Raw genomic sequence first — 27,665 nt, 5'->3', positions numbered from 1 at the left:
TAAGCTAAACAAGCCAAACTCTTTGAGTCTCCTTTCATAAAACAGGTTTTCCATTTCTCGCATCATTCTAGTAGCCCTTCTCTGTACCTGTTCCAGTTTGAATTCATCTTTCTTAAACACGAGAGACCAGAACTGCACACAGTATTCCAGATGAGGTCTCACCAATGCCTTGTATAATGGTACTAACACCTCCTTATGAGGACCCTGCCAACTCCACACCACTGGCCCAGCAGTCCACTCTTGCTCAGTTTAGACAGAGGGGCCTAACTTCCAAGCCAGCTGGTACCACAGACGAGCACAGAGAGCAGAGCTGGGAGAGTTTATTTCTCCTGAGTCACAGCTGCCAGCTAGAGGGGCTCAGATTTCCAGCAACGCCCCATGGTGGTCGCTGGGCAGTTTGGCTGGACCGTGGTGGCCAGCATGGAGCAGGACGGTGTTCCCAAGCATTGCTCCGGTTCTACGGGCTGTAGGAACTCTTGGTGTCAGCGCTGGGAGCATTAGCCATAGCAACACAGCTACCATGGAGCGGCTCAGACCAGGTCAGAGCCCAATCAGTCACCACGGGGTGCAGAGACTCTGGCTCTGGCCAGGCACTGCCTGCGGCCATGCTGGGCAGCACTTCCAGTTAGTCTTCTGCCAGAGCAGGGGCCGGGAACTGAGAACCCTCCGGGAGCTAGGGTCGGGCTGGGGAAGCTCAGACAGAAGAGGAATTGGAGCAGCGGCACAGGAGACAGAGACCCAATCACACAGCAGAACAGCAGCAAGGTATGCAAGGATGGGGTAGTGATGCCTCTGTGCGCATATGGGGCCCCTGCCCCCCAAAGGTACAGAGAGGAGAATCTCATGGGCTGAAGCGGAGACACCAGGGCAGGCTGCAAGCCAGGGCAAGAGACACCTGTATTTCCAGGGGCCACAGGATGGCAGGGAAGGAGACAGAGCAAGGCTGGATGAGAGGGTCCAAAAGCCTTGTTCTCTTCGCAATTTTCATCCCCCAAGGTGTCCCAATGCCTCTCCCCTGCCCAGCCCCACATATTTGCTGTCTTCCCTTTGGGGTTTCTGCTGCTTTGCACATTCAAGTGCAAAGACAGTGGCCAGTCCTGTCAATGGAGGGCTGAGGGGCACAAGCACCCAGATGACCAGAGCCGGCTTTAGGACGTGCGGGGCCCGATTAGAAAGAGCTGCTGCTGAAATGCCACCGAATTGAGCTGCTGCCAAATTGCTGCCACTACCTTCAGTGGCAGCTCAATCAGTTGCCACTGTTTCTGGCGACACTTCAGCAGAGGGTCCTTCCTTACCTTGTGGGGCCCCTCTTCCAGATGCTGCGGGGCCCTGGTAGGCACGGGGCCTGATTCACGGGAATCGGGCGAATCGGCCTAAAGCCAGCCCTGCAGATGACTGCGGGCACCATCGTTAGAGGGGACCTGCCTGGCTCTGCTACCCAACAGAGGAAGTGCACCCAGCCAATGAGTCACAGCATGTTACAGAGCTCAAATCCCCAGGGACACGGTCCATGGAGGGATCTCCCCGCAGAGCCCGCTGGAAGAGAGGAGCGTGGCAGGAGAACACCGAGACAATAAAACCATGGAGTGAGTGACGTTCAAGGGCAGGAGAGGATGGGGATAATCTGGTTCTATTGAGTCTTGTCCAGGTTAGAAGCAGCCGGATGGAATCTTGAATCATCTGCCAGCCAGAGCCCAAGGCAGGGCCGCAGGGTGAACACACCCCATGCCTAGAGAAGAAATATTTCCTGTATAAGCCAGTGGAGCTGCCAGAGTCAGAGGCCATAGCTAGGGTGCTTTCAGCCAGCCACCAGGCCCTGCTATTTCAAGACCCGAGGACTAGCAGCTTCCAGATGCTCAGAGCAGGAACAGGAGAGCAGCCGGCAGCAGAAGCAGCAGGACAGCCCGCGATGTAGGAGAGGCGTCTCTCCCGTTCTGGGCATAGTACTTGGCCACGGCCACGTTGGGGTTCCCGTTGGCAGGGTCAAACCACATCTGGATGCAGCGCCCACTGCCCCGGTGCTCCATGGTGTATTTGTACGAGTTGGACCAGATCTTCTCACACAGGTCTGCCGGCCGGGGGAAGACGTATTTGAATGGCTGGCACATGAAGCCACGGGGGCACCAGTTGGTCCCTGGAGAGGGAGAGAGAGGGCAGCAGTGAGCAAGCTGTGGCTGGACTCCCTCCAGGCAGCCTTCCCCATCTCTCGCTGCTAGGCATCCGCCAGTCCCTGGCTACTGGCTGAGCTGGCAATGGCCCAGCTGTCTTGTGGGAGAAACAGTCCTTCCCTGTGAAGTGAAGTTCAAGGGCTTGAAGCCATGTCACTCACATCCTGGATTTATCCTAGAGGGGCTGCCTGGGCTCTCACCCCCCTCGGCTGGAGGGACTTGCTTTTGTCTGAGCAAGAAAGATGGACGGTTTAGTGTTAGTAAGAATGAGACACCAGGAAGTGCTGGAGCTGGGGCTGGCTTCCTCCCAGAGCTGCACCAGTGCACCTTGATCCTTCTCGTAGGGAGTTGTCCTAACACAACATTCACTAATTCCGAGACCAGGCTCAACCACCGTGATCAATGAGTCTGACCTCCTGCCAGAGACCTGCCCCCAAATAATCCCTAGAGTGGAGCTTTCAGAACAAACAGCCAAGTTTGATTTAAAAATTGCCAGTGATGGAGACTCCCTCATGAAAGGATGGAGGGACAGTTCAGTGGTTTGAGCATTAGCCTGCTATACCCAGGGTTGTGAGTTCAATCTTTGAAGGCGCCATTTAGGGAACTGGGGTAAAAATCTGTCTGGGATTGGTCCTGCTTTGTGCAGGGGATTGGACTAGATACCTCCAACCCCAATATTCTATGATTCACATCCCTCGGTAAATTGATCCAGTGCTTAATTACTCTCACCATTAAACATGTCACCTTATTTCCAGCCTGAATGTGCCTAGGTTCGACTTTCAGCCATTGGACTGTGTTAGACCTTTCTCTGCTAGACAGACAAGCCTGTTACTAAATATCTGTTCCCCACGTAGACGCTTCTAGACCGGAATCAAGTTACCCCCTAACCTTCTCTCTGTTGAGCTAAACAGATTGAGCTCCTTGACTCTATCCCTACAAGGCAGGTTTTCTATTCCGTTCATCAATCTCATGGCTCTTCTTGGACCTCTTTCCAATCTACTTCCTTCTGGAATTGTGGGCACCAGAGCTGGACCCCAGATTCCAGCAGTGGTCGCATCAGTGCCAAACACAAAGGTGAAATCACCTCTCCACTCCTACCTGAGATTCCCCTGTTTAAGCATCTCAGGATCACGTTAGTCCTTTTGACCACAGTATGGCACTGGGAGTTCCTGTTCAGCTGATTATCCATGTCTGTCTATCTGCCTCCCCCCGGCACTGTTCCCAATCTTTTTCCTGGTCACTGCTTCCTAGGATAGAGTCCCCTACTGAGTGAATTAGGCCTACATTCCTTGGGCCTAGGTGTGTACATTTTGCTGTATTAAAACACACATTGATTGCTCGGGCCCAGCTTAATCGCTCTGTATCAGGGATGTCTCCTCTTCGGTATTTACCACTCCCACAGTTTTTCAGTCATCTGCAAACTTTATCCGGGATGATTTCATTTCTTCTGGGACATTAATAAAAATGTTTAGTAGCGTAGGGCCAAGAACCAGTCCCTGCGAGATCCCACTGGGAACACACTCACTCAGCAATGATTCCCCATTGTGAGACCTGCCAGTTAGCCGGCTTTTTATCCACATCTTTTTATCCCACCCACTTCCTTCCACTGGGGCTGGCACAGAGACCAGATGAGACTACAGCCCTCAGCCCCTCACTCCCAGTACTGCTCTCTGGATCCCAGCCCTCAGTCTGTAGAGGGGCTGCTGTTGTCAAGGGCAGGGAGAAATGTGAGCCCCTCCTCCAATCAAAACACCTGAACCCACACAGCAAAGTGTGACCCCATCCTCCAGCCAGAGGCCCTTGCTCCAGCCACCTCCCAGGCTGCAGCAGCCTGGCTCTGTCCTGAGGCGCGCTTAGGGTTGCCAACTTTCTAATCGCACAAGATTTAATACCCCTGCCCTGCCCCCTGCCCCACCCCTTCTCCAAGGCCCCGCCCCCTGCTTGCCCTATCCCCCCTCCCTCCATTGCGCGCCCTCCCTCACCCTCACTCACTTTCACTGGGTTGGGGCAGGATTTGGGGTATGGGAGGGGGGTGAGGGCTCCAGCTGCGGGTGCAGGCTCGGGGCGGGGGGGGGAGAATGAAGGGTGCGGGGGGGGCCTCAGGGCTTGGGTATGGGATCCCGGTGGCACTTACTGCAGCTCCCAGGAAGTGGCCACGAGGTCCCTGCAGCCCCTAGGCTCGTGGGCTGCCAGGGAGTCTCCGTGCGCTGCCCTCGCACCTGCAGGTGCTGCCCCCACAGCTCCCATTGGTCTCAGTTCCTGGCCAATGGGAGCTGCGGAGCCGGCACTCAGGGTGTGGGCAATTCATATGCTTAGGGGCCACAGGGACCTGACGGCTGCTTCCGGAAGCCGCCTGGAACAGGGGCAGGTAGTAAGGACTTTTAAGGGCCCAGTCAGCAGTGCTGACTGGAGCTGTTGGGGCCCTTTTCAACCAGATGAAAACTGGATGCCTGGCAACCCTAGGTGCGTGGAGTGCGGTGGGTTCTGTCAGTGGCTCGCTGACCTGAGGTCCAGTTCCAGCCCTTGTGCCAGTTCTCTTTGCAAGTGATGGCATCCTGGCAGTCCTCCCACCACAGCTCACAGTCCTCCTTGCACAGCGGCACGTTGAGGATCCTCTCCCGGCGCCAGCTGGTATCCGCCTGGCAGGACACGGGGCTATGAGCATCAAGGGGAAGCTCTGGGCCACAGTCACCCCCAAGCCGCCCCAGGGAGCAGGGGTTACCTACATGCTCTTCTCCACCCCGTGATCTAGCTCCACGGAATGGCATTGCACAAGAACAGAGCCAATGCTGGTCCCAGCAGAACCAGGCCCAGTCCCCGGGGGAAGAGAGAGACTCACAGCAGCCTCCCTGCACACCTGAACGGCAGCATCCACAGCCCAACAGGCGTCCCATGCAGCCCACCCCAGCTCGGTGTCCGGGAGAGCTCCTCTGCTCCCAGCCAGGGGGTTGGAGGAAGCCAAGTCAATGTAATCTCTAAGACTGCCTCCCCCATATGCACCCAGTACGAGCCCCATCACGCCGGAACAGAGGCAGCCGGTTGGAGTGCTGGGTCAGAGCCGTTCTGGTGGGACTCGGGAGGTACATAAAACACAAGGGAGGTTTTCTTCATTGCAGCCACCTGCCCACAGGAACCTTTGGAGGAAATCGTCCTACACACATGCAATGGGCCTCAGCTGGATACAGGGTCACTAATTGTCAGGGGGAACTGAACCCAGACCTTCAACACTGTAAGCACACATCTCTACTGCCCAAGCTGAAGGAACAGGAGACCCTATGCAGCCAACTGTTAGTCACTGGAACCCGCCACTAAAGCACATGCACCAAGCCAGCCTTCTCCCCCACCCCCAGTGCCTGGCCGCAACACCCCCTGACCTGGTCGATCCAGGGCCCCAGGTTGGGCGAGCACTCGTACAGACACGTGTCCTGGATGAAGTGCTGCTTGCACTTCTCTGGCATCACCCCACAGTGGTTCCAGTTGAAGTTGTACAGGTAGGACTGGTCCTGGTGAGCCTCAGTGCTGGTGTTGGCCGTGCAGCAGGCGTTGTCTTTCCACAGGACACACTGCGAACACAGTGAGAGACGGGTATGCAGGGGACTCTGCACTCTCCTGGGGGGCAGACAGGATGCTGTGGATGCAGCAGCATCACCAGTCTCTCGTGGTGCCTCGTGGGACTGCTCCTGCTGAGGCCAGGCCCATGGCCTGGTGGTGGCGATAGCATTTTGCCCTTCTCTTTGAGGCTCTCAAAGCACTTCACAAGACTAGCGAATGGAGGGGCCACGCCCATGCAACGGGGAGCATGATGGGTGGATCTGCTCATGCTGCTCACTCTGCGGGATCAGCAAGGGGTTGAGGGGGGCTTCATTTCAGAAGGACAAAGTGGCCCTCTGTTGCCTGCTTTGCATGGGCTGGTTTTGCTGGGTCCAACACTACAAGGTTTTAAGGTGACCAGATGTCCCGATTTTATAGGGACAGTCCCAATTTTTGGGTCCTTTTCTTATATAGGCTCCTATTACCCCCCACCCCCTGTCCCAATTTTTCACACTTGCTGTCTGGTCACCCTACAAGGTTTGGAGGAGCGGGAGAGGGGAGGCATGCCCAGTAAGACAGTGTCAGCGAGTGACGGATCCTGAAGCCCATCCAGGAGTCGCCTCACGAGGCTTGCCCTATGGGAAAGGGCCACAGAGCCAGGCCCCATGAAAACAGTCTTGGTGCGTCGCAAAAACCTTCCCTACAGCACATTTGGCTCCTCCAGGCACCCTCTGCCGAGGCACCAGTCTCTAGTAGAAAGAAACAAGCCTGCACTGGAAGGGACGACAGGTCCAGGTGACTCTGTTATTCGTCACCCAGCGCCCCAAGTGGTGTGACATCAGCCTGACATGTGTCACTAGGCCAGCGCTGCCTTACCTGGCCATGCAGCGCCTCCTCTGGGCCTGGCTCGGTTTTGTGGTGCTTGGCGTCCATGCACATGTTGAGCACAGATTCCTTCGCAGCACTGGCCACGCAGGCAGCCAACAGCGCCAACACAGCCCACTGCGCTGCCATCTCCCTACAACCAGAGCGAGGGGTGGGGTGGAAGAGAAGACATGTTAGAGCAGCTGCCCAGATGTGACTTTTCTCCCCTCATTGAGGGCACAAAATGCCAACAGCTCCCCATGTAACAGCATCACTATTAAGGTGCTATAGCAGGGGTGGGGAAGCTATGGCAACTCTCCACACTGTGAGTGGCCTGTCCCGCTGCAGGAGGGGAGCTGGGGTTGCCAGGCCATTAAAACTCCAGTCAGCTCCGCGCAGCTCCCAGAAGCGACCACCATGTCCCTGCAGCCCCAGGGCGCTGGGGCAATCAGGATAGCTTTGCACGCTGCCCCCGCCCCCAGGGCCGGCTCCACAGTCAATGGGACCTGCGGGGGCAGCAGCATTGTGCAGAGCCCCCGGCCTCTCTGCCTAGGGGCCACAGACTCTGGCCACTTCTGGGAGCAGCACTGATCCAGGGCAGGCAAGGAGCCTGCCTTAGTCCTACGGCACCCCTGACCAGGAGCTGCCTGAGGTAAGCACCACCCAGCCGGAACCTGCACCCCGTCAGAACCCCCTCCCACACCCTAACTCCCTCCCAGACCCCACACTCAGCCCCCCCAACCCCCCGCCACAGATCAGAACCCCCTCCCGCACCCTAACTCCCTCCCAGACCCCACACTCAGCACCCCAACCCCCCGCCACAGATCAGAACCCCTTTCCGCATCCTAACTCCCTCCCAGACCCCACACCCCAACCCACACTGTTTGCCCCAGGTTGCAACTCTCTCCCACACCCTAACTCCCTCCCAGAGTCCACATCCCCACCTGCATCCCAACCTCCTGCCCCAGCCCTGATCCCCCTCCCACATCCTAACTCCCTCCCAGAGCCCACACCCCAAACCCCCTTCCCCAGCCCTGAGCCCACTCCAAACCCCTTGGTCCCAGCCCTGGGCCCCCTCCTGCACCCCAAACCCCTCTCCTCAGCCCCACCCAGAGCCCAAACCCCCTCCCACACCCCAACCACGTGCCACAGCCTGGAGACCCTCCCACACCCTGAACCCCTCATTTCTGGCCCCACCCCAGGGCCTAGGGGAAGCGCTGAGCCTCCATGTCTCCTGCGGGGCTGTGTGTGGCCTGTGATTGATTTTTTTCTGTGGGTCAGTGGCCCGATAGAAAAAAGGTTCCCCACCCCCTGTGCTACAGCCTGGTGCTCTATGAAGACCCAAGAGAGAGATCATGAAGCCACCTTCTGGCAGCTTTTATATCCCAGGCATCTCTGTGAGACAAAAGTGATGCACTCACCCTTTGGATGTCTCCTTTGTCTTGAAAGACTCACTAGATGCTCTGAGCTGAGCGCCCACAGTCTCGCCTCAAGAGTTGCTGATTTCCACCCTTGTTGTGAGCTCCTTTCCACCCAACACCCAACACCCACCTATGGGTGCATTCATGCCATTCCCTCTGCATTACAGCACCAGACACTTGCTTCTGGTTGCATAATCTGACCCTTGCCCAGAGATTCATGTGGTTGAGCAGTGGGCCAGTGGATTCCTGGCCAGCTGTTAGCTAGTATCAGAGCCAGTCAAATCGCTTTCTGAACATTAGCATGGTCAGCTGTACAGCCCTCTGTGAGGTGGGGAGAGTCTCCCCCCAAAGCTGTGGAATGGGGAAAAGGTTAAGCACAGACACTGACTGTCCGCTCTCCCACAGGCAGGTCTTCGCACAGACTCTGTGTACTGCAGACTGTTACCATATACAAATTCACAGTCCTGCCTATAACCCGGACACAGCTTCAACACACCCTCGACCTTTGGGTTGGGAGAGAAATCAGGCACCATCACCTCTTCCTGTGGCATCACCCCTTTCACAGATGGGGGCACTGCTGAACTCATCTCTGCTCTCTGAATGCAGGAGAGACTGGAAACCCTCAAGCTGACACAGGAGAAGTAGAATTTATAAGTCATCCGGTCCTGATCCCCTAGTCTGACCTGCTGTATAGCACAAGCCAGAGACCTGCCCTGAATGAATTCCTGCTCGAAGAAGAATAGATTGTTCAGAAAAACAGCCAGTCTGGGTTTAGAAGTTGCCAGTGATGGAGAATTCACCATGACCTTTGGTAAGTTGTTGCAATGGTTAGTTACCCTCCCTGTTGTAAATTTACACTTTATTTCCAGTCTGAATTTATCTTCTTCAACTTCTCCAGCCATTGGATTGTGGTAGACCTTCCTATACTAGACTGAAGAGCTCTCTACTATTAAATTTCTGTTCCTTGTGTAAGTACTTAGGATCCGAACAAGTCACACCTTAGCATTCTCTTAATTAAACCAAACAGATCTAGCTCCTGGAATCTCTCTGAGTGAGGCAGGTTTTCCTGTCCTTGAGTCACTCCTGGGGCTTTTCTCTTAGCCAACTCTAACGTATCAAGAAGTTATTTTAGTAGCCCTTTAACTGGGGTGGGGAGGGAAACTAAGTCACTACCTTAAACCTAGCACTGTCTGGTTACTGTTACCTTCCACTCAGCTGGGACAGGGAAACTAGACTAGTCAGTTACACACTAGCACAATGTTATGATGTGAGAATCACAAGCCAGAAGAGCATGTGACACTCACAAAAGCCAGTTCACGGGGGGAAATTTAAAGGGAAAGAGTAAAAAATTTTTCTTTTCATTTTAGGTTACTGGCTTCTGCATCCCCTGAGCTAGTTTCTACAGCCCTTTGAAGGCAGCAGATACAGGACCTGAGGGCAATGCTTAGAATGCCTTCCCTCCTTAAAAAAAAACAAAAAAAAAACAATAAAAATATTTGTCAGCCTCCCATTTTTCTGCATTAAGTGATTTCCTCATCTTCAGGTACTAGCCTATAAACTCCAGATTAAGGGCCCCCTCCCTACAGCAGCCTCATAAAGCATTATCAAAGCTAATTACATTTACACCTAAACTCTAGACATAAGACACCAGCCAGCCTTGATCACAACAGAAACACACATTAAAACATCAGGGGAACATACCTTACAGAAAGGCCAAACCAGAAAAATTCTTCTCAGTAGCTTCAAGCAACTGCTTAGCAGAACAGCTACACCTCTGGAGTTAATAACAAATTCCCCAGGTCTGAATGCTTTTGAGCAACTCAGGTGCTGTGATTAACAGGGCTTAGTTTTAATCAGCGCTCATTACCTTTGGAGTTAGTAACAAAGAGCTCAGTGTGTTTGCCCGGCAAACAGCCTAGTGCCATGGAAGAAGACAATCCAGCTCTTCATTTCAAAGGTCAGATGTCTGATCAACCCTTGGCCAATGATTATAGAGTCCAACTTCCTGGGCACTTTTCCTTTGTGCTGTATCTCACGTGAGATAAAGGAGTCATAGAACTTCTTGCTCAGGCCTCTTCCTTCTAATCTTTCAGTAACTGACCCACTCACCTGAGGACTCTACCTAGCCTGTGTTTGCATTGACTTGGGATGCCCCAGTACAGCTCAGAGAGGCTTACTATGAGGAGTGTTTAGCATAGTGTGACTGTAACCTGTCAGAGCTGGGATGTGAACCCAGGACTTCTGTAGCCCAGGCCAGGCCAGGCCAATCCCCTGTGCACTAGACCATGCTGCATCTCTCCAAGCAACTCCATGGTAGGGTGACCAGCAAGTGTGAAAAATCAGGATTGGTGGGGTAATAGGAGCCTATATAAGAAAAAGATCTCCAAATCAGGACTGTCCCTATAAAATTGGGACATCTGGTCACCCTACTCTGTGGACACCACTTTGAACCCCTTGGATGCGCTGTAGTCATATAATGGGGAATACGTGAGGCACGGTGGGATAGTGATTAGAGCCCCAGAATGACTGACAGGCAAGCTGGCCTGCTCACCTTTGAGCTCTGGGTGAGAAAAACGCCATCAAAGCACAAGCGGTTCTGGTTATCTTCACTCCAGAGATGTTACCACACAAGCAAAAGTACCTGATAAAGTGACAGGAGCAATTCACTTGGGTGAACTTCAGAGTAATCTCTATAGTATCTGGATCACTGCGGCTGATTACAAAGACAAGGGACTTGCTAAAAGCCACGTGTCCATATATAGGAATAATCAGAGGACACGTGGCTTTTAGCAAGTCCCTTGCAGAGGCAAGATTAGAAAGGCAAAGGTACAAAATGAGCTCAGACTAGCTATGGGAATAAAGGGAAACAAGAAGACTTTTTATCAATACATTAGAAGCAAGAGGAAGACTAAGGACAGGGTAGGCCCACTGCTCAGTGAGGAGGGGGAAACAGTAACAGGAGACTTGGAAATGGCAGAGATGCTTAATGACTTCTTTGTTTCGGTCTTCACTGAGAAGTCTGAAGGAATGTCTAGAATAGTGAATGCTTACGGGAAGAGGGTAGGTTTAGAAGATAAAATAAAAAAAGAGCAAGTAAAAAATCACTTAGAAAAGTTAGATGCCTGCAAGTCACTAGGGCCTGATGAAATGCATCCTAGAATACTCAAGGAGTTAATAGAGGAGGTATCTGAGCCTCTAGCTATTATCTTTGGGAAATCATGGGAGACGGGGGAGATTCCAGAGGACTGGAAGGGGGCAAATATAGTGCCCATCTATAAAAAGGGAAATAAAAACAACCCAGGAAACTACAGACCAGTTAGTTTAATTTCTGTACCAGGGAAGATAATGGAGCAGATAATTAAAGAAATCATCTGCAAACACTTGGAAGGTGGTAAGGTGATAGGGAATAGCCAGCATGGATTTGTAAAGAACAAATCGTGTCAAACTAATCTGATAACATTCTTTGATAGGATAACGAGCCTTGTGGATAAGGGAGAAGCGGTGGATGTGATATACCTAGACTTTAGTAAGGCATTTGATACGGTCTCACATGATATTCTTATAGATAAACTAGGAAAGTACAATTTAGATGGGGCTACTATATGGTGGGTGCATAACTGGCTGGATAACCGTACTCAGAGAGTAGTTGTTAATGGCTCCCAATCCTGCTGGAAAGTTATAACAAGTGGGGTTCCGCAGGGGTCTGTTTTGGGACCGGCTCTGTTCAATATCTTCATCAACGATTTAGATGTTGGCATAGAAAGTACGCTTATTAAGTTTGCGGACGATACCAAACTGGGAGGGATTGCAACTGCTTTGGAGGACAGGGTCAAAATTCAAAACGATCTGGACAAATTGGAGAAATGGTCTGAGGTAAACAGGATGAAGTTCAATAAAGATAAACGCAAAGTGCTCCACTTAGGAAGGAACAATCAGTTTCACACATACAGAATGGGAGGAGACTGTTTAGGAAGGAGTATGGCAGAAAGATCTAGGGGTCATAGTGGACCACAAGCTTAATATGAGTCAACAGTGTGATACTGTTGCAAAAAAAGCAAATGTGATTCTGGGTTGCATTAACAGGTGTGTTGTAAACAAGACAAGAAGTCATTCTTCCACTTTACTCTGCGCTGGTTAGGCCTCAACTGGAGTATTGTGTCCAGTTCTGGGCACCGCATTTCAAGAAAGATGTGGAGAAACTGGAGAGGGTCCAGAGAAGAGCAACGAGAATGATTAAAGGTCTTGAGAACATGACCTATGAAGGAAGGCTGAAGGAATTGGGTTTGTTTAGTTTGGAAAAGAGAAGACCGAGAGGGGACATGATAGCAGTTTTCAGGTATCTAAAAGGGTGTCATCAGGAGAAGGGAGAAAACTTGTTCACCTTAGCCTCCAATGATAGAACAAGAAGCAATGGGCTTAAACTGCAGCAAGGGAGATTTAGGTTGGACATTAGGAAAAAGTTCCTAACTGTCAGGGTAGTTAAACACTGGAATAGATTGCCTAGGGAAGTTGTGGAATCTCCATCTCTGGAGATATTTAAGAGTAGGTTAGATAAATGTCTATTAGGGATGGTCTACACAGTATTTGGTCCTGCCATGAGGGCAGGGGACTGGACTCGATGACCTCTCGAGGTCCCTTCCAGTCCTAGAGTCTATGAGTCTATGAGACAAGCTGCCCCCTGGCTAAGCAGGTTGTGTGGTCTCTAGGGAATGCAGCTCGTCCTGTTTTTCTCCTCCTAGTAAAGTCCCCCTCTCTGCTACACTTTTTGGTGTGTCATTGTAATGAAGCTGGTTCTGGCAGGATCCAACTGAGAGTGCCAATTCAGGACAAATTGTTTAAAGCAGGGCAGTTACAGCCCAACGCTGGGGTTTTTCCACCTCTAAGGCAAACCAAACCAGCCAGATTAAGATGACTTTGGTCTCACCCCACTGGCTAACCACAAGTCACACAAGCAATTCCCTTAGACACTCGAGTTTCCCAGTATCACCACCAGTGCCACTCATCATGGGGATAAATCATTATGAAAACCAATATCCCAGTAAAAGAAAAAAGGTTCTTCTGATTCCAAAGGACCAAGCCCCAGACCCAGGTCAATATACAAATCAGATCTTACCCACAAATGATGCTGTTGCCAATCCCTTAGGATCTAAAATCTAAAGGTTTATTCATAAAAGGAAAAAGATAGAGATGAGAGATAGACTTGGTTAAATGGAATTAATTACATCCAGTAATGGCAAAGTTCTTGGTTCAGGCTTGTAGCAGTGATAGAATAACTGCAGGTTCAAATCAAGTCTCTGGAACATCCCCAGTTGGGACGGGTCATTCAGTCCTTTGTTCAGAGCTTCAGTTTGTAGCAAGGTCCCTCCAGAGGTAGGAAGCAGGATTGAAGATAAGATGGAGGTGAGGCATCAGCCTTTTATAGTCTCTGCCAGGTGTAAGAACACCTCTTTGTCCTTACTGTGGAAAATTACAGCAAAATGGAGTCTGGAGTCACATGGGCAAGTCTCTGCATACTTTGCTGAATATCAGAGGGGTAGCCGTGTTAGTCTGGATCTGTAAAAGCAGCAAAGAATCCTGTGGCACCTTATAGACTAACAGACATTTTGGAGCATGAGCTTTCGTGGGTGAATACCCACTTCCTCAGTTGCATCTGAGGAAGTGGGTATTCACCCACGAAAGCTCATGCTCCAAAACGTCTGTTAGTCTATAAGGTGCCACAGGATTTTTTGATACTTTGCTGAGTTACAAGACATATCAGCCTTCTCTCAATGGGTCAGTTGTGTAGCTGATGATTCTTAATGGGCCATCAAGCAGGCTAGGCCGAGCTCACACCAACTTGTCTGGGGTATCACCCAGAAGCACAGCATCATTTTGAAATACAGACAGTATAGAGCCACTATTCATAACTTCAACTACAAAGCTGATACACACATATAGACAGTATAATCATAACCAGCAAACCAAAACTTTGTCTAAGACACCTCATTTGACCCCCTTTGTACAAGATTTGGTGCCACTACAGGACCTTGGTTGCAACCATGTTCTATACGGTCCCAGTTCATATCCATAAGGGGACTGTCGTTCCTTTTTATTCGGTTTTATTTTTCTTAATGTTCCCTGGCCGCTGGGCTGTATGCCCCTGGCCAGCTAGCAGCTAGCAGCTTCTCAAGGGCAGCTCCCCGGATGTCTGGCAAGGGTGGCTCGTCAGACCCAGCAGGTGAGGTGCAGTCCACCCAAGAGTTCCCAAAAGCCACAACATCCATTTTGCATGTTTGTTTTTATTGACTTGAAAATATCTACAGATTTAAGGGTACATTGGGGGTGGAGTTAAATGTCACAGCTCACTCTCTGCAGTAGCCAGATGCCAACCCCCCAAATTCAAAGCATGCAGGGCTGCGTGAGGCTCAAATCTCAGTATAGCGGAGCGTGCCTCATGTAGTTGCCTTGTTACTATGGCAGTTCACCATGCCCAGGAGTCACTTTATCAGGGCATTGCTGTATTAACCACAGCTTGGTGAGGCCACAGCAGGATTGCAGCAGTTAAGCCTTGGCTGCATGGAGTCTGCAGCAGGCAGGGATCAGGCTTGCAGCTCCTCAAAGGGCCCCATGCATGGGAACAAGGAGTCAATGCCAACACCAGGGCCACCTCATGCTCTGCCACTCATGCCAACTTGGGTAGCAGTAGCAGCTCCTGCTTCCAGGTCTGCCTGCTGCTTCTTCCTTCTAAGTAGCTATTACATTATACATTGGGGGGGGGGGGGGGTTGTTATTTTGTGATTTGTGCCTCACCTTTCAAAAAAGTCAGGCACCACCACAGCTGGCACAGCAGGGAGTCACATGGGTGCTAGAAAAGAATGGAAGAGGCATAAGCCACCCCTCAGGGGCACAGCTGGTGATGATTTGGGGGCTCTGGCTGTGTCACTTCTGAACTGGGGGTGACTGTGAAATTGTGTCATGAAATGACTGGGTCGTGGGAAACCTCTATGCCCAGGCTGTAGTCAGTCATTGGCGATGTGTATGTGTGGTGTTTCAGTGTGCTGCCCCAGCTCTGCGCAGACAGCCGATGTGGCACACCTCGACCAAACGGCCCAGTCAAACCACAGGTCCGTTTCAGTAGCACAGGCACCCGGTCAGGTTTATTATCGATGACGCATGCTCCTAGAATCCCACTGATTCTACAGAACCTCTGAGCCATGTATGCCCATTAGAATGGGCCAGCCCAGTGAATGGTGGGAGTTTCCGTTCCCCCCAGGCCAAAGACACCCGCTCCGAGACCTCTTTATACCTCAATACAAACAAGTTATGTGTTGCCTCTCTGATGTGGTTAGTTATCATTCATCACCTTGCACATGTTAGTTCAATAAAAACATTTCTATCCATCTCCCTGTCATCCTGACCTTATCTTTAAGAGAGGTCAGCATGTTCCTTTTATCTTTGGGGAGTGCATTTGCACCATACTTGGTATCGGGGTGTTCTGGTACCACACTTCTGGAATGTGTTTGCGTAAGTGGTGTGACATTCCCCTGGTGTTATCGGGATGGGTGATCTGCTAGGTCACGCCAATCCTCGACTCTGGGAGCCAGCCTTACCCTGTTCTGCTGTGAGAATCCCACTCCTGGGCTGTTCATGCACAGCCTCTGCCATGCTGCTCCCAGCTACATGAGTGAGCACTTTTGGCCAGCCGCTGCTTGGATTGTGCAGCCGAATGACACTAGCCAGTATCTCTGTCCCAGATACAAACCTAGGAACCTCCATCTTGCAGTGTCCAGTTATGCCCGCTGGACACTGCAAGCATATATAAGTTTGTCAATTTAACAAAGAAATTGATATACCAGGCTTGTTATCCCAAGGGGAGTCCCTAACATGCTTCAAACCAAACACACGGCTTCAGGTAGAATAAACAAACAGATTTATTAACTACAAAAGATAGATTTTAAGTGATTATAAGTCAAAGCACAAGTCAGATTTGGTCAAATGAAATAAAAGCAAAACACACTCTAAGCTGACCGTAACACTTTCAGTGGCCTTATAAACTTCAAGGCTTCTCACCACAGGCTGGCTGGTTGCTCTTCAACCAGGCTCTCCCCTTCGATCAGTGCTTCAGTTGCTTGGTGGTGGTGTCTGTAGATGGAGGTGGAAGAGAGGAAGACCTTGGCAGATGTCTCTCCCTTTTATCATGTTCTTTCTTCCCTCTTGGCTTTGCCCCCACCACCCCAAGTCAGGTGAGCATCACCTCATCGCAGTCCCAAACTGACCAAGGGGAGGGGGGTGACTCACTCGAGAGTCCAACAGATCCTTTGTTGCTGCCTAGGCCAGTGTCCTTTGTTCCTGAGAGGCTGGGCTGGGTTTGTCCCATACATGTGTAAGCAAAGTCAGAATGAGCTCTACCCTGACATCTGGTGGTGAATTATGGCGAGTGTGGAAAAGAATTTCAGGGGCTGATCTTGTTTGCATAGGCACACCCACCCCGCCTAGCATAGCCCACGGCAGCCTAAAATGGTCACTTTGACAACTGTGGGATCCTCAATTTCTCTGTTATTGGGCCAAGAGGAATAAAGTATTGTTACCCTGGTTATGTGAATGAGGGACTATGAACCTGTTTTAGGACAGAGGATCTCACCATCAACAAAGTAGCACTTGCTGGACAAGGGACATGGGTTCCAAAACCCAGTGAATTGAGAGAGGTTGGGGATTGGTAGGTGTACTTGATGGTGCAGGTCCTAGTACACCAACTGCATGTCTTCTTCTTTTTTCCACTGATGAATAGTAGAGCTAATTTTTATTTCATTAGGAATCTAGCTAGATGCTCCTGAGCTGAAGTCATATTGGGCCAATGGTGTACCAGGACTGGAGCTCCCCTACAAACTGAAATCACTAAAAGAATTAAACTTACTGAGCTGACTGCTGTGTTAACTAGTGGGGGAGCCTGAAGATCTATTGCTAAGCAGCTGGCAGAGTGGAGCAGTTTGCAGGATGGTTGGAGTGGCCCATGGAACAGAGAGTGGAGCAGAGCAGTTTGCAGTATAGTTGGAGCGGCCCCCAGTACAGCAAGTGAGCAGAGTGGTTTGTGGGGACGGCTAGAGCGGCTCATGGAACAGTGAGCGAGCAGACCAGTTTGTTGGGATGGCTGGTGGAGTGGAGCTGTTCGTGGTGAAGGCTGCAGCAGAACTCCACGGAGAGGTGGGGCAGTTGATCTTGGACCATGTAAGGTGCCCCTTAACACTCTGTGTCTCCCCCCTTTCCACCCAGGCTAGGGGGGTAAAACTCTCCAGATAAACTTTTGAACTCTGGGGCGGCACTGACCAGGGACAGAGACTTTGGGGTTGTTGGACTTTGGGGGTGATTGGACTTATGACTCTCAGGGGAAAAGGACACTGCCAAAACTTACTTGGTGGGTCTTTTGATCATGATTTATGTTATGAATCCTGTTTGTGGTGTTTCCCCAATATGATGCCACATTGCTTCCCTCCTTTGTTAAAAGGATTTTGCTACACTCAGACTCTGTGCTTGCGAGAGGGGAAGTATTGCCTCCTAGAGGTGCCTGGGGGTGGTGGTGGTATGTAATTGTCCCAGGTCACTAGGTGGGGGCTTGAGCCAGTTTTGCATTGCGTTATTGAAATGGAACCCCTGGATACTGAACCCGGCCCTTGTTGCTGCCAACTCAGAGGGGCAGAAGGGTTACACATGCCCTGATGAGGTGTGAACTGCCTCTCTGCTCCTGGAGAGTTTTGCCTGGGCTTGTTTTAAGCCATGAGGACACATTTTCAGCCTCATAACTACATACATGAAATTACAATTGTGGGGAGGGATAGCTCAGTGGTTTGAGCTAAACCCAGGGTTGTGAGTTCAGTTCTTGAGAGGACCACTTAGGGATCTGGGGCAAAAATCAGTACTTGGTCCTGCTAGTGAAGGCAGTGGGCTGGACTCAATGACCCTTCAAGGTCCCTTCCAGTTCTAGGAGATAGGTATATCTCCTATTATTATTATTACAACCTATAACTACAATGCTCGGTGCATCACAAGCCTTCCAAAGACACCCAACATGACAAACTGCATTGTGTGGTATCCAATCATATTCGAAGGCTGAACGTGGGGGTGCTGGGTGTTCCCCTGAGGTACAGAGCATCACAAGTGGTCTGTGCCTGCCCCTTCTCAGGAATATTTGTGTTCTTACAATACCAGCCTGTTCTTGCCAGGTTCTGTGAACTTGCAAGCAGGCACGTTTTATAGCAGGGCCTGACTCCTGCTCACAACCTCTTACTACCTTTGCTTCATAGCAGCAGGGCTTGACTACTACTTTAGTTCAAACCTCAGGCCTCATACCCGGTCTCTGATACCAGGCCTCATGTCTCAGGCTCTCTTTCTAACACACTAGGATCCCCCAGGAGTTAGCAGGGCTGTGTCAGGCCAGAGACAGGGGCCCTAACCACTGCACCATCCTGCCTCATCCCAGGTGTCCACTGGGGGACGTTCAAGCCCCACAATCATCTCAGAGGAGTAACGAGCATTCTGGACAAGACACCATCCCCTTAGGCATTGTGCCTTCCTACCCTTGCAAATCCAGAGGGGCTGCCCGAGTCTGAAAGGACAGCAGTGTAAACCCCATGGGCCTGTTTCTGTCCAAATGAGCCAAGGCATTTATTCATAACTAGCCCGGATTGTCAAAAGCACTTTATTAACTGACTGATCTCCACCACCCGCCCAGGAGGGAGGGCATACAGCTCCTTGCCAAGCTCATGAGACCATGGGTGCACCTGGCTCACTTGCGGCTGAGTGCATCAGTTCACCACACTGTCCACGCCTTCTGCAAACAAGACACCAGATTCCAGCCATGACAAATTTTTACAATGTCCCCTGATTGCCGTGTTAGAACTCCCCAGGACTTTGATGGGATTTATTGCACAATTGCTTTGGCTGCGGGCCTGCGGCGGAGTGTTCTGGCTTTTTTATGACAGCGGTAACATTTTGCTGCGGTTGGCTAAAGAACAAAAGGAAATTATCCAAAGTATTAAAATACAGTTAACTCTTTCACTGGCCAATTGCTGCTCTATCGCAGCCTCTGGAGAGATGATGAATACACCTTGAAAATACCCAGAGCTCCACTGAATTCCTTGTTGATGCAGCTAAGTACCAGATCATAATATCATAGAAGACCAAGGTTGGGAGAGACCTCAGGAGGTATCTAGTCCAACCCCCTGCTCAAAGCAGGACCAACCCCAACTACATCATCCCAGCCAGGGCTTTGTCAAGCTGGGCCTTACAGATGGTTTTACATCAATATTAATAATAATTTAAGTGGTGCTTTACAAACTAATATAGACTCATACACCTGCTTTGAGGGCTACTAGAGATTATCATCACGGTGGCCTAGTGAATAGGGAAGCAGAGTAAGCATCAGAAGAGAGGAGTTCAAATCTTAGTGCTGCTACTAGCCTGCTGTCATTTCACCACCCTGTGCCTCAGTTTCCCCATCTATCAAATGGGGATAATGACACCAATCCACTCGGTAAAGCATGTGGAGCGCTACTGAGGATGAGTGCTGGGGGAGAGGCGGAGTTGCCCTGGCAGGGATGTTCTCCTGCATGCTGTGCACGTTGTCAGGGTTGGTGCCAGGTGCCTGCAGGGGGAACAATTGCAGAGTTAACGTGTCCCACAGAGGAGGAACGTGACTCCCCCCATCTGACAGCATGTACAGTAACTCCTCCCTTTAAATCATCCTGGTTAACGTTGTTTCATTGCTGATCACTTATGGAACATAGTAATTTAAGGTTGTGCAATGGTCCCCTCTTACATTGGGTGGCTGCCTGCTTTCTCCGAGCCTCCAGCCTGAGCGTCTGCAGCGCCAGCGGGCTGTGCCGGGGGGAGGGGAGGGGGTGCCGGGGGGGGGACACCGCCCCCCCCGCACTGCGCTGTATGTTTCCACACTCACAGCGGGGGCTCGTTAACCCCCCCCGGCGCATACCGAACTCGTTTACAACGTACATAACGGCTTTTGTCGGGGGGGGGTCCCGCGGAACCTGCCCCGCCCCCCCACTAATTCCTATGGGGAACCTGGACTCGCCGCACGGCGCTTCGCGTAAAGCAGCAGCGCGAGGCGCCGCCACAGGGCGGGGTGGAGGGAGGGGCACGTAGCCGGCAGCTGGGGGCGGGACTTATCGCCCCACTTCCGGCCCCCGGTGCTGCCCCCTGACAGGATTCGCGTTTAGAGACGTAGACCGCCGAGGGCGGGGCTAAGGCCAGCCCCCCCCCGCTACAGCCACAGGCACTCCCGGGGGGCGGACGCGATTCCTCGCTACAGACACGCGCCTCCCTACCACGGGGCATGCGTGGGGGGAGGGGCTACGCGGCTCTCAACCGTCACTTCCGGCGCGCAGGAGGATATGCTTCCGGGTCAGGCCCCTCTCCCGCCCCCGTAGCTAGGGCACGGCTCTGGTGTCCGGCGAGTGGAGCTGCCTCGTGCAACTCCACGTGACCCACGCGTGACTCTGCCGCTGCCCCGGGAGCCCCGCCCCCGCATACCCCTGGACCCCCCCCCCCCGAGTGCGACCCCCCCCCCGCCATGTCCACGCTCTTTCCCTCGCTCTTCCCGCGCGTCACCGAGTCCCTCTGGTTCAACCTGGACCGGCCCTGCGTGGACGAGAACGAGCTGCAGCAGCAGGAGCAGCAGCACCAGGCCTGGGTGAGCAGCGGGGGCCTCAGGCCTGGGAGCTGGGACCCCTAAGGGGGCATTTCCCCGCTAAAGGTCGCGTACAGCCAAGCCTGGCTTGCCGCTCTTCGGCCCCGCTCCCGCTCCCGCAGAGCAGCGTTCCTGCTGGGCAGAGCTGGGAGTCGGCTTCCCAGGTTCAGGCCCTGCCTCCTTCGCCGGCTTCTCCTCGCTTCAGGCTCTGCCTTGGCTGGCAGAGCTGTAAGGAGCGCCCGGGTTTGGGCTGCAGCGGTGGGCAGCAGTGACCCGGTGCTGAGCTGATGATGCTGGGCTGCAGGGGGACCCCACGTTCGGATGAGATCTAAAATCAAGGTCTTGGGCACTTGTGGTCCTTAGATTCCCCCTGGTTTTTTTCATAAGTGTTGTTTTGTGAGCCCCAGGGCCTGCGGGTAATCTGTGTAAATTCACAGAAAGAACAGGAGTACTTGTGGCACCTTAGAGACTAACACGTTTATTTGAGCGTAAGCTTTCGTGGGCTACGGCCCATTTCATCAAATGCATAGAATGGAACCTATAGTAAGAAGATATCTGTACCTACAGAACGTGAAAAGGTGGAAGTAGCCATACTAACAGTAAGAGGCTAATTAATTAAGATGAACTATTATCAGCAGGAGAAAAAAAAAACTTTTGTAGTGATAATCATGATGGCCCATTTCAGACAGTTGACAGGAGGTGTGAGGATACTTAACGTGGGGGAATAGATTCCATCTAAGGTGCCACAAGTACTCCTGTTCTTTTTGCGGATATAGACTAACACGGCTGCTACTCTGAAACTTGTGTAAATTCAGCCTGTGGTTTCAGTTGGATACAGTCCTTTCCACTTGCTGGCCTAAGCACATAACACAAGGCAACTTTTTAAGCAGCTGCCACCCAGAAGTCGCTGCATTGCAGTGGCAGTTTATCCTTGAATCTTTTGTGACCAAAGTGCTCCAGTTAACTTAGCAACTGGCATAATGGATCAGACAATTGCTCCATCTACTCTGGTGTCCTGCCTCTGCCAGTGGCCGCTCCTGGATATTTTAAAAGGAAGGGTATAGACTTATTGTGCAATACCTTCCCAGGGAAAACCAAGGCTAATTTTTATCCCCTCAGACAGTTGATTTGAATGGTACTGTGCTGAGGCATTGTGTAGCATCAGCTTTTTCAAACTGACTTTCCTCTGTCGGTTTTCCCCCCTAGCTGCAGAGTATTGCCGAAAAAGACAATAATTTGGTCCCTATAGGAAAACCTGCCTCTGAGGTAAGAATCCTGATGCCCTTTTCCTGTGCCGTAGGGTTCTGGTTGTTAAGAAGAGAAGAGACAGATCTGGAGGTTGTGTGGTTAACAATCCAATGCTCTGGGTTTTTAACTGGCTCAACAAGCGCACATGACTTCCTGCTGAGGATTCTGGGTAGTGTAGTCCAGTAGAGCGCTCACCTGTGCTGAGTAATACTATATCTACAGCCCAGTGAAATTATTTTTATTGGTTTTTTTTGCAGGTAGCAGTGGGGAATTTAGTGTTGTTCCATTTTATCCATGTGGGAGGCAGAGGGAATTGGGTGTTGCCGCTGGGGGGAGGTGGGAAGCCTGGAGGGGGCAGGGCATTGGGTCTTGCGTGGTGAGGAGAGACCCAGGGGAGTTGCAGGGCAAGCCTACCGCACAGCAGCGCCTCCTGTCCTGCGTGACTGGGCCCAGTTACTTGCTCAGAGCATTGCAGCATGGCGCACAGGGTCAGCTCCGCTGAGGTTTGGCCCGGCCGCCTCTCCGTCATAATGACAATGGGATGGCCAGGTCAAATTTGAGTGAGTGGCGCTGCAGCCCTGTGTACCTGGGTGCAATGTCCAAAACAGGGAGCTGGGCCCAGCCCCTTGGGAAAAGAGCCGCCTCTGCAAGTGAGTTTGTTTTATTTTGTGTCAGTTCCTATTTGCAAAAAAACCAGGGGGCCCTAACTATAACCAGAGCTGCCACTAGAGGGCGTTGGAACACTCTGTTCACCTGTGATGGCCAGGGGCTCCTTGGGGGTCAGCTCAGCTCCTTGGAAGCTCCCAGTGATCTGGAAAATGACGAGACCCTCCTCCCCTCCCTCAGGCTGGGAGCACGAGGGAGGCCACACGCTTAGCCCATAAAGTGGAGGGGCTCACTCTATTCCCATTAGCCACCTCCTCTGGAAAGGAGGTCTCCATGAAGACCTCCTGGCGGGGAGGAGGGAGAGATGCCATGCTAGGAAGCAGGGTGAATGGGGAGTGATCTGCTGTACTTGGCGACTTTCCTGTGTTCATTAGTGGTGCGGTTCCTCCATGGGTCTGATGCTGAGTGGGGAGGGAGTGTCTCCCACCCTCTCTTTACCAGCTCACCACCCTTAGTGCGGAACTGAACTACAGGCTATGGGAGATCGGTGGGCCCCAGCATGTGGGTGGGTGAGCCAGAAGGGCTGCTAAGAGGAGAGAGAGTGCTGAGGGCACTGAGTGCTGGTGCACGGGGTTCTGGGCCAGAGGACGGGTTGATTCCTAGGGTTGGGGGAGGGAAAACCTGGTCACAAGAGGCAAGAGCTGCAGAGCCGGGGGAATGGGGCGTGAGGGCCGGCCGGGGAGCGGTGCTACGGGGGGGCTGACAGCTGTGGGTTATCCTGGCGTCTGCAGCATTACGATGAGGAGGAAGAGGAGGATGATGAAGACGATGAAGACAGTGAAGAGGATTCTGAGGATGACGAGGACATGCAGGACATGGATGAGATGAACGATTATAATGAGTCCCCAGATGATGGGGAGATCAATGAGGTATGTTGGGGTGGGGCCTGGTGAACCTCAGCAGCTGAGCCCCTCTCGCATCCACAGATCCCAGTGCGTGGGGGGATATGCAGAGAGGTGGCTGGGGAGAGCCACGCCACCCAGCTACGTCCATCCCCCAGCAAGGAAAGCTGCGATACCCAGGCAGGTGAGCAGGACAGGTCAATCTGGGAGTTTCCCTAGCACCCCTGAACTCCACGTGGGAACGAGCCGGCCTGGTCATCCAACTCCAGCTCCAGTCTCTGTTCCTGACACTGGGCTGATGAAACAAACTGCACGGATCCCTCCCCAGTGCCTCACAGGACCCCCCATCGCAGGGGTCTCCAGGCAACCTTTTCTCACTTTCTCAGCCCTGCTGGCAAATCCCTCCCCCTTGCTGCAGGAGCCCTGTCGGGAGCTGGGAGAGCTCCAGGGAATGATATTATTTCCGGAGACCGGTAGCAATGCCGAGCCATCTCAATGACTTTTCCAGTCACCCCCCCAGGAGCTGGGGAATATCACTGTCCCAGGGCTTGGCTACACTTGTGAGTTAGAGTGCATTAAAGCAGCCCGGGCGCCCTAGCTCACTCCCTGTCCACACTGGCATGGCATGTAGAGCGCTCTGACTCCAGGGCTACAGCGCTGCTGGTACTCCACCTCGCCGAGAAGATTAACACTTTTTGCGCGTTGGCTGAAATGCCTGGACGTCAGTGTGAACATGGCGTTGCATTACTGCACTCTGATCGGCCTCTGGAAACATCCCATAATCCCCTTAAGTCAAGTGGCCACTCTTGTCATTGCTTTGGATATGCCTTTTGAAAGCTCTGTTTCTGACAGCCGGCTGCTTATCTGCTCCGAGACAAAGCAAACGTACGTGTGTGTGTGTGTGTGTGTGTGAGAGAGAGAGAGAGAGAGAGAGAGGTGGCCGCATGGGGGAGGAGGAAGGGGCGGGGTCTGCTGCTGTCTGAACTTACAAGTCAGCATGCTGACATGCTCTCAGCCCCCCCAAAACACACTCTCTCCCCTTACATACACACAGCACACTCCCTGTCACACTCCACCCCCACCGCACTCATTTGAAAAGCATGTTGCAGCGCTTGTATGCCGGGATAGCTATCACAATGCACTGATCTCTGTGGCCTTTGCAAGATCTGCTAATGTGGCCATGCTAGAGCGCTGGCAACTGTCGGTGTGGACTGACTGCCGCGCTTTCCCTACCGTGCTCTCCGAAGGTGGGTTTAACTCACAGCGCTCTACATCTGCAAGTGTAGCCATGCCCCCAGTCTGACAGACAGAGGCACAAAGATGCTGGTTTGTCCCAGGTCACTTAGCAGCGGAGTTGAGAATAGAACCCAGGAGTCCTGCCTCCCATTTCCTGTCTCTCCCTCCCACAACGCGTCCCTTCTGAGGGCCACCCTCACTGTGGGCTGTCCACTGGGAGTGGGCTCGGGAAAGCTGAAGGACTATCCTTCCTGTGTCATTTGCCCAAGGTGGACATGGAAGGAGCTGAGCAAGACCAAGACCAGTGGATGATCTGACCCGGCTGCGTCTTGATCAGGGTAAAGGCTGCTGGCGTCCGCTGGAGCTGAAGGAGGGTAGGAGAGGTCTCCCTTCTGGCTTGGCATTGCCTTCGGGCGTCAGATGGGATGGCTCGTCAGCACAGGGTCTGATGGACAGCAGCACTTGGAAGCCCTGGTTAGGGAAGTGTCCCCACTGCTGTCTGTCTCGTGATTATTTTGTGAATGGTGCATGGAACAGAATCTGGCTCAGCCTCAGGCCCCACAACGGTGGAGAGAAGCTTTCGGTCTCAGCGCCTGCCCATGTTACCTGTGCAAGGGCAGCTGCTGTTAACATACAGCTCTGCATGGGATCACGGGACGGCCGGGATGGGACAGAGCAGCCAGAGCTGGCTTCGTGCGTCTGTGGCTCTCACAGAAATATGGGGATTTTCCAATAAATAACACTTCAAAACAATTCTTTGAGGTTTTTTATTAGTAGTATTACAGTAGCACCTAGAAGTTCACCCAGGAATAAGGCCCCAGTGTGCTAGGTGCTGTACGTATATTTTAGTAAGAGAGAGTTTGTCACTTCACATAAAGGGGCGTTGCTATTTCATTCCCAGAGTGACCCATCAGAGTGTGCTTTAGAAACCCCGCTGTAACATCAGTTCTATCGCGCTGGGCCCAGGAAGTCCTCGGCGGCCAGGCAGCTTAGCTCAGCAATAAGTGGCCTGTCAGTGGCTTTGCTACAGTCCAAATAACAGATGGAACCAACGTGTTTCTCGTGGGTTGGCTCACAGCCGCATCTGGTCAGCAGCCTTTGCAGTCAGGATGCCCTGAGGCAGGCCCCCAATTGCCGTGAGGCAGGAGCACAGTGCACGAGTCGTGTAGATACAAGTGTGACGTTACGCCCCACATTCTTCCTAGAAATATGGTTTTGATATGAATATGGTATAACTAAGAGATATTTCATGCAAGATGGGTCTTGTAAGATATCAGTAGAAAGGTTATGATTTGCTGAATGTGTTTATCCGATTTGTATACACGTATTGTTGTATCTGAAGCTGGGAATATTGACCATGTCTCTGTATTTCAAATGGACTACGTTGGATGAGGGCAAACAATGTTAGTGGCTTATTGAGGAAATTCACACAAGAACGAGGATTACCTCAGGAACTGTGTGCAATAGAAACCTCTCAGAGATAGCTCTACACACTGGGAACCTGTTTGTCCTGGGTCACAGCAAAAAAGCTTTCCAGTAAGTGAGGGGAAGATATAAAAGAGGGACAGTGATAACGGAAGGGGTCCTCACTCTCCCTACAACAACACAGTTGAAAACACCTGAGGAGCCAGGACTGATCTGGGAGAAGTGATGGTCCCAAGCTAAGATCTTTAGCCTGTGTAAGAAAACCAGGGAAAGCCGAGGCAATTTGTGCCTTAAGAACCTGCCAGCCTGTTTATCACTGAGGGTGAGAATTTGTTCATTTGTATCCTACCTCTCTGTTGTGTGAAGCTCAGTCTGGGGCTTTTGTTTATTTGTTCTTTTGTTGTCCCTTTAACCACTTAAGATTCACCTTTCATGCCTGTCACAATGGGCCCCAGGAATAAAACTCACTTTGGGACCTGGTAGGCCCCAAAGGCGGGTGTTTGGCTCCATCCATTAGAGAAGGTGGGGCGAGACCCCAAGTTTGGCTCCAGACCCAAAGTTGGGGGGTGGATGGAAGTGGGGCTGGGTTGGTCCTATCTCGTAAGGCTCACTACAGTGTGTGGAAAATGCTTAGCACTTAGCCAAACACTTCAAAGGGCTTTCAGGGGCAGTGCAGTGGGTAAGGTACTTATCTGCCCCAAGTTAAGAACATACGAACGGCCATAGTGGGTCAGACCAAAGGTCCATCTAGCCTAGTATCCTGCCTTCCGACAGTGGCCAATGCAAGGTGCCCCAGAGGGACTGAACAGAACAGGGAATCATCAAATGATCCATCCTCTGTTGCCCATTCCCAGCTTCTGGCAAACAGGCTGGGGACACCATCCCTGCCCATCCCGGCTAATAGCCATTGATGGACCTATCCTCCATGAACTTCTCTAGTTCTTTTTTGAACTCTGTTATAGTCTTGGCCTTCACAACATCCTCTGGCAAAGAGTTCCGCAGGATGACTGTGTGTTGTGTGAAGAAATAATTCCTTTTGTGTGTTTTAAACCTGCTGCCTTTATTTCATTTGATGGCCCCTAGTTCTTGTGTTATGAGGAGTAAATAACACTTTCTGATTTACTTAAGTCCCAGTCTTATTAATCTCTCCTCGTAAAGCAGCCATTCTCATCCTAATAATTTGTGTTGCCCTTTTCTGAATCTTTTTCCAAGTCCAATATTTGTTTTCTGAGATGGGGCAGCCACGTCTGCACGCAGCATTCAAGATGTGGGCATACCATGGATTTATTTAGAGGCAACATGATATTTTGTCTTATTATCTGTTAGATACGATAGCCACAATGGATTTATCCTCACACACCCTAGGCACAGCAGTGCAGTTATCCCCATTGTACAGAAGGGGAACTGAGGCATGGAGAAAGTGGGACCTAGCCCAAGCAAGTCTGTGGTAGAGCAGGAAATTGAATTCAGCTCTAAGTCCCAAGTTAGCACCCTAACCCCTGGACCATCCTTCCTCACTTTAGGAGCTTAGCACCTTCCATTTACGATAGATCAGTCCATATTTCACTCTAAACTCTGCCATATATCA

General features: G+C 51.8%; 2 protein-coding genes and 1 long non-coding RNA gene across 3 annotated transcripts; 1 reads left to right on the top strand and 2 right to left on the bottom strand.

Moving 5' to 3' along the window:
• Positions 1-1,275: 1,275 nt before the first annotated feature.
• FOLR3 (folate receptor gamma) lies at positions 1,276-6,713 on the bottom strand. Its single transcript, XM_030556380.1, has 4 exons — positions 6,576-6,713; positions 5,543-5,731; positions 4,672-4,807; positions 1,276-2,134 (listed from the first exon to the last, which is right to left on the bottom strand). Exons 1-4 carry the CDS (start codon positions 6,711-6,713, stop codon positions 1,857-1,859), a joined length of 741 nt encoding a protein of 246 aa, XP_030412240.1. The 3' UTR covers positions 1,276-1,856.
• Positions 6,714-18,083: 11,370 nt separating this feature from the next.
• Positions 18,084-20,073, bottom strand: LOC115648579. The gene is made up of 3 exons (XR_003999603.1): positions 19,967-20,073; positions 19,314-19,601; positions 18,084-18,962 (listed from the first exon to the last, which is right to left on the bottom strand). It is a non-coding gene; the product is annotated as an uncharacterized LOC115648579 (long non-coding RNA).
• Positions 20,074-20,518: 445 nt separating this feature from the next.
• Positions 20,519-25,405, top strand: ANAPC15 (anaphase promoting complex subunit 15). The gene is made up of 4 exons (XM_030556359.1): positions 20,519-20,663; positions 21,867-21,926; positions 23,306-23,443; positions 24,922-25,405. Exons 1-4 carry the CDS (start codon positions 20,544-20,546, stop codon positions 24,967-24,969), a joined length of 366 nt encoding a protein of 121 aa, XP_030412219.1. The 5' UTR covers positions 20,519-20,543; the 3' UTR covers positions 24,970-25,405.
• Positions 25,406-27,665: the final 2,260 nt, after the last annotated feature.

The sequence above is a fragment of the Gopherus evgoodei genome, chromosome 1 (genome assembly GCF_007399415.2).
Source record: "Gopherus evgoodei ecotype Sinaloan lineage chromosome 1, rGopEvg1_v1.p, whole genome shotgun sequence".
Taxonomy (NCBI): domain Eukaryota; kingdom Metazoa; phylum Chordata; order Testudines; family Testudinidae; genus Gopherus; species Gopherus evgoodei.
The sequence above is the reverse complement of the archived record's forward strand: the minus strand, read 5'-3'. Positions and strand labels throughout refer to the sequence as shown.

What these genes read in the sequence shown, in the direction of transcription:
- FOLR3 (XM_030556380.1), bottom strand. Translation starts at nt 6,713, where the DNA reads ATGGCAGCGCAGTGGGCTGTGTTGGCGCTGTTGGCTGCCTGCGTGGCC. An exon ending in AGGAGGCGCTGCATGGCCAG is followed by an intron (nt 5,732 to 6,575) that starts GTAAGGCAGCGC and finishes CTGTGTTCGCAG; the next exon opens with TGTGTCCTGTGGAAAGACAA. An exon ending in GGGCTGGAACTGGACCTCAG is followed by an intron (nt 2,135 to 4,671) that starts GTCAGCGAGCCA and finishes CTCCCTCTCCAG; the next exon opens with GGACCAACTGGTGCCCCCGT.
- ANAPC15 (XM_030556359.1), top strand. Translation starts at nt 20,544, where the DNA reads ATGTCCACGCTCTTTCCCTCGCTCTTCCCGCGCGTCACCGAGTCCCTC. An exon ending in AGCAGCAGCACCAGGCCTGG is followed by an intron (nt 20,664 to 21,866) that starts GTGAGCAGCGGG and finishes TTTCCCCCCTAG; the next exon opens with CTGCAGAGTATTGCCGAAAA. An exon ending in TAGGAAAACCTGCCTCTGAG is followed by an intron (nt 21,927 to 23,305) that starts GTAAGAATCCTG and finishes TGGCGTCTGCAG; the next exon opens with CATTACGATGAGGAGGAAGA.